General features: G+C 46.8%; 1 protein-coding gene across 1 annotated transcript; it reads right to left on the bottom strand.

Moving 5' to 3' along the window:
• Window positions 1-756: 756 nt before the first annotated feature.
• LOC121627208 (gap junction alpha-3 protein-like) lies at window positions 757-4,021 on the bottom strand. Its single transcript, XM_041965977.1, has 3 exons — window positions 3,953-4,021; window positions 2,482-3,044; window positions 757-1,588 (listed from the first exon to the last, which is right to left on the bottom strand). Exons 1-3 carry the CDS (start codon window positions 4,019-4,021, stop codon window positions 757-759), a joined length of 1,464 nt encoding a protein of 487 aa, XP_041821911.1.
• Between the last annotated feature and the right edge of the window lie 1,013 nt (window positions 4,022-5,034).

The raw sequence follows: 5,034 nt of genomic DNA, 5'->3' as shown, positions 1-5,034 counted from the left end.
AGGGGGAAACAACTAGCCTCACTCCAAAGCTCAAAAATACACCTATATTATTAGAGGTCCCTCAGATTGAAATATTAATATAATATATGTAACTTTGTTACATGTCTTCAAGACTCTGTTGAAAAATATCTCAGTAATAATGACAATTTTTATTATTTTTATTACATTTTTCCTTCTTTTGATGTGGATTGCAAGTTTGAATTGGCTTCCTTCCTCCCCTGCATAGATCCACTGAGGTTTATCATCATGTGTTTTGCTGTGGTGTTCTATGTGTGAGACAGTGTTGCTCCTGCCTTTTCTATTAACTACAATGTATTCTATAAGCATGATGCCATTCAATGCTGGTAAATGAGTTCTCAGAAGTAAATTGCCGGTGTGCACATCCATCTCTCCACTATTCTCTGAAATGACTCCAGATGTGTTGCGAGGACAGTTCTGCACAGCCCCTCTGAGCTGATGTCTTACAAGTTACTAATATGTAGATAGGGCATCAGCGTGGTGCCATCAGTGTAATCTGGCCAAACTCTTTCTATCCCTTCATGGTTCATGATTCTGAGATTAAAATCAGCAGCCAGCTCCAGCATGTGGTAAAATGTTTTGCACGTCTTCCTAGCAGGCGTGTCTTTTGCTGGAGGGCTTGCCCGTGTGTGGTTTTATGCTGTTGTGCATATGTGGAAAAAAAATCGTATGTGGGTTTTCTATGTGTACACAGCATGTGTTCATAGTTGTGTAAATGTGCGAGTGTGTGTGTTTTAGCTACACTGCCAGGTCGTCGGGGCGAGCTCGGACGCTGCTCTTGCTGGCCCGACTTGGCTTCCGGATGTCTGTTGCAGCAGGAGGAGGCTGATGCATCTGTGCCCTGGTAACCACGGTGAAGTCGTCATGTGGGACCATACAAGGTGCTGTCGCGGCAGAGTGCTCCTCATCCATCGTCGCCTCCTCCGGTGTGAGGGGGTAAAGAGGGGTATGACGAGGAAGTGTAGGAAACGTAGAGTGTTGCTCCCCTTGAGGAAGTGGTGGGTTTGTCTCCTCCTGAGGAGAGGAGGAGGCAGAGGTGGGAGGGGAAGGAAGAGGAGGAGGGTAGGAGGAGTTTTTCCCATCCAGATTGTGGAGCTCCAGCGCCATGTTGCTCCAGTTCTGCTCCATTGCTGTCAGCTGCCCGTGGCTCCCGACACTCACTTTCTCACCATTGTGGTAAAAAGAGACAGGCGGGGCCTCCAACAGGAAGTCATCTGGGTGGAACGCTGTGCCATCCATCTTGAATCTGGCGGGCAAGGACATGACTGCAGGGGAGGCCTCAGTCGGACTGTAGGGTCCTCCCTCTGCTGCTCTAGCGCCCACCACGTTCATGTTGGCGTATGCCGGCAAACAATTGAGTACTGATGGTGAGGTCAGCTCAGGAATCGTCTCTGCGTCTCCGGGCTCGTCTGCACCCAGCAGCAGTGACTCACTGTCGGGTACAAACTCATTGGTGACCCCCTGCTTGACTTTCTTCCAGCCCAGGTGGTAGATCTCCAGCAGGTTGAGGACCAGAGAGACACAGGCAACCACCAGCATGAAGATGATGAAGATTGTCTTTTCAGTGGGCCTGCGATCACAGACAAACAAGACAGATTTAATTCACAAATGAAAACAAACATATTCATAGAAAATGTATCAGGAAGCACAACAAAGAAAATATTACAGAATTTCACACACATTGTTGTTTTTGTGATAATGTTCTGTAGGTTGTTTGAACTGACCGTTTCCAAAACCTCTCCCCAAAAATAATTGTAACTTAGCAACTGTAACAAGGCACAGCCGGGCTGCCAAGCTTTGGCTTTCGCCACATGTGGAAGCAGTGTGTAAGGGACTGTAGTAAAGTCATTCAGACTGAAATCAACCCTGCGCCAAAATAGCACAAGGGGCTACGTTGATGGGGGCTTATGGTACCGGTGTGACAATGAAATATGATCTCAGAAGTCCAAATGGATTAACAAATGTGTTTAAAAGGTTCTAACTCGCCAAAACATTGCACAACGGGTTTGTGGTGCTGGAAAATGCTGATAGCGGCGGCAATTACAGCAGTTACATTAAAACAGCAGGTCTGTCCGACTCTCCAGCCAACATCAACAGCACTATGTTTTACCAAAATACCAGTCTGATCTGACATTTTCCTTATCACAGTCTCTTTCTTTAATATCATGTGTGTAGCCATCAAGTACATGTTTAAAATCCTTTTCACAGGGTTCTTGTTCTAAGACATTTGGAGACATTAATAAGTCAGCCAGAGACAAAGTTTTCAATAAAGCCACAGCTGATGAAATCCGCTCGCAACAGTTGTCATTTCAGCTGGAAAAATTGACATCTGCCACCATTATCGTGCGAGAACAGAAAGCTCCATACAATAACTAAAGGGGGCGGGTCTCGACGAACGGTCAATTCACACAAAATCAAACACACAAACCAATGAAATAATCTAATAAAATCGTACTCTCTAACCTGGAGATGAAGCAGTCAACAGTATTGGGGCAGGGCCAGCGGCCACATTTATAGAGTGGCCTCAGGTGGAAGCCATAGAGGAAGTACTGTCCCAGGATGAAGCCCACCTCAAACAGAGTCTTGAAGATGATGTTGAAGATGTAGGTCCTCAGTAACGCCCCGCGGATCCGGATCTTCCCGTGCTCATCACGAATTGGTGGCTTCTCCTTCTTCCCGCCCCCTCCTCCTCCTCCATCCCCAACTCCGTTGTGATAGAGAGGGTCATGGTCCTCCTGGTGCCGTCCGGACTTTCTGAGCTCCTCCTCCCTCTCCCTCCTCTTCTCCTCCATGCGGACAATGTGCAGCACATGGCCCAGGTAGATGAGAGTGGGCGTGGAGACAAAGATGATCTGCAGCACCCAGAATCGGATGTGGGAGATGGGGAAGGCCTCATCGTAGCAGACGTTCTCGCAACCGGGCTGCTGCGTGTTACAAGTAAAGTCAGACTGCTCGTCACCCCAGACTTCTTCAGCTGCTGCGCCCAGCACCAAGATGCGGAAGATGAAGAGGACGGTCAGCCAAACCTGCGGAGGAAGAATTACATATAATACCTGTGCATGGCAACTGGGGTACGGCTAGTTACATAGTTACAGCTTGGTAATGGTTCATAAAAAAGCTCACATCAACTGCAGATCTGTGACAGGATGCAAACTCCAGACTGCTGTTTAATATTCAGACACGGACAGTGACCATCCTGCATTGGATGTAAATCATGATGTGAGTCCTCTAATATGCACCGTGGGACACTGAGCTGGAGCAGATCTGTTTTGACCACGTCTCCATGGTGTCACTGCCAGTGGCGTGCACAGGGGGGACGCGTGCTAAAGTGCCCCCTGGGAGCCCCTGGGAGCCAAAACACGTGCTAAAGTGCCCTCTTGGATGCCAAAACACATGCTAAAGTGCCCCCTGGGAGCCAAAACACGCGCTAAAGTGCCCCCTGGGAGCCAAAACGCGTGTTAAAGTGCCCTCTTGGATGCCAAAACATGTGCTAAAGTGCCCCCTGGGAGCCAAAACACACGCTAAAGTGCCCCCTGGGAGCCAAAACGCGTGTTAAAGTGCCCTCTTGGGAGCCGAAACGTGTGTTAAAGTGCCCTCTTGGATGCCAAAACGCGTGCTAAAGTGCCCCCTGGGAGCCAAAACGCATGCTAAAGTGCGAGGATGCGCTATATGTGCCCTTTTTTTCCTTTTCGCCCCTGCCCTTCAAAATCTGTGCACGCCACTGGTCACTGGCCTCCCTTTCAGTAAAGTGACAAATAGGAAAAGGTGCTTTGCTTGCGCCAAGGCAATGAGGTTTCTGCTCAACCACTCCGGATGTGAGGGAGTTAGTTAAATCGTCTAAATGGCGGCGATTTAGGGATTTAAGGATTATGTGCGAAGTAGAGGGTAAAGCTAACGTGGCATCATTTCACATTCATCTAGTTCAATCAGTCACCTTTCCGATCACAGTGGAGTGTTCTTGAGCATTCTCCAGCAGCCGCCCCAGAAAGCTCCAGTCACCCATGCTTCACTCGATTTTCTAGCCTGGAGAGAGAAACGAGAGTCTGTGGTGACCAGCACAGCGGCCAGCTACAAAACCAGAGAAGAAGAAGGAGCAGGAGGAGGGAGCAGAGCTACAGTCTGGAGAAAGACACCACTGAACTATTTTCAGTGGTGCACTAATGCACATTTAGGATGCTGGCAGTAATTACAGCACCAGAATAGGATTGACTCAAAATAAGATACAGTACCATGTCTATTTTAACAAAGGAACACTTCATTGATGGATGATAGCTCCATATTTATATAAAAGCAATAGCAGTTTACAACAGATTTGTCCTAAGAGACTCTTTTTCACCAGCTTAATCACTAAGATCCCAATCAAAATGTCTTTTCCATGTGTTGAGGTCAGAGGAGACAACAAAAAGTGTCATAAAAAGAAAAGGGAAAGCCGACTTACTAAAATATTGATGTTTTGTCAGTAATAAATCCATCGACCAGAGATCAGAAGAAAAACAATGTCTGGAAAGAAAAGACAAAATGCTCTCTTCAACTTTAAAGGTCAGTGTCAAACAGAAATCTCACAGTTTTCATTCAAATTAGTTAAATTTCACATGCATGAATTTATTGTCACACTTTTATTCCTCTTCAGCCACTGACATAATTCAGATGAAATAAACCACAGGCAGTCAAAGTGTGACAACTGAATAGAGTCAGTTTATCCTACGACACAACCAAACCACATCAGATTTATGTTTACTGACTCAGAGCAACATTTGTATTCACCTGATGAGTGGATGAACGCTGAGCTGAATATTCACTCTCCTGAGGAAAACACCTGGCTCTTCAGCTGCTAAATCCTCCACGTTCATCGCTAACTCTGTCTGCTGTTTGGTGCTGGACGGGCTGTTTACACTGGGTTTTTCGAGCTTGTTTGCTGAAAACAGCAGCCTATCGCTATGCTAACGAGAGAGCGGTGAGAGTGAACCAAAACAGGAAAGCTGTGGGCTCTGAAATAAAAGCAACAGGCTAAAAGAT

The sequence above is a fragment of the Chelmon rostratus genome, chromosome 24, assembly GCF_017976325.1.
Source record: "Chelmon rostratus isolate fCheRos1 chromosome 24, fCheRos1.pri, whole genome shotgun sequence".
Lineage (NCBI taxonomy): Eukaryota > Metazoa > Chordata > Actinopteri > Chaetodontiformes > Chaetodontidae > Chelmon > Chelmon rostratus.
This window is presented reverse-complemented; position numbering and strand designations above follow the sequence as displayed.

Bases quoted from the DNA above. Each gene is read 5' to 3' on its own strand.
- LOC121627208 (XM_041965977.1), bottom strand. From the start codon at position 4,021: ATGGGTGACTGGAGCTTTCTGGGGCGGCTGCTGGAGAATGCTCAAGAA. The intron at 3,045-3,952 runs GTGACTGATTGA...CTTCCTCCGCAG, and splicing joins ACTCCACTGTGATCGGAAAG to GTTTGGCTGACCGTCCTCTT. The intron at 1,589-2,481 runs GTTAGAGAGTAC...CTGTGATCGCAG, and splicing joins GTTGACTGCTTCATCTCCAG to GCCCACTGAAAAGACAATCT.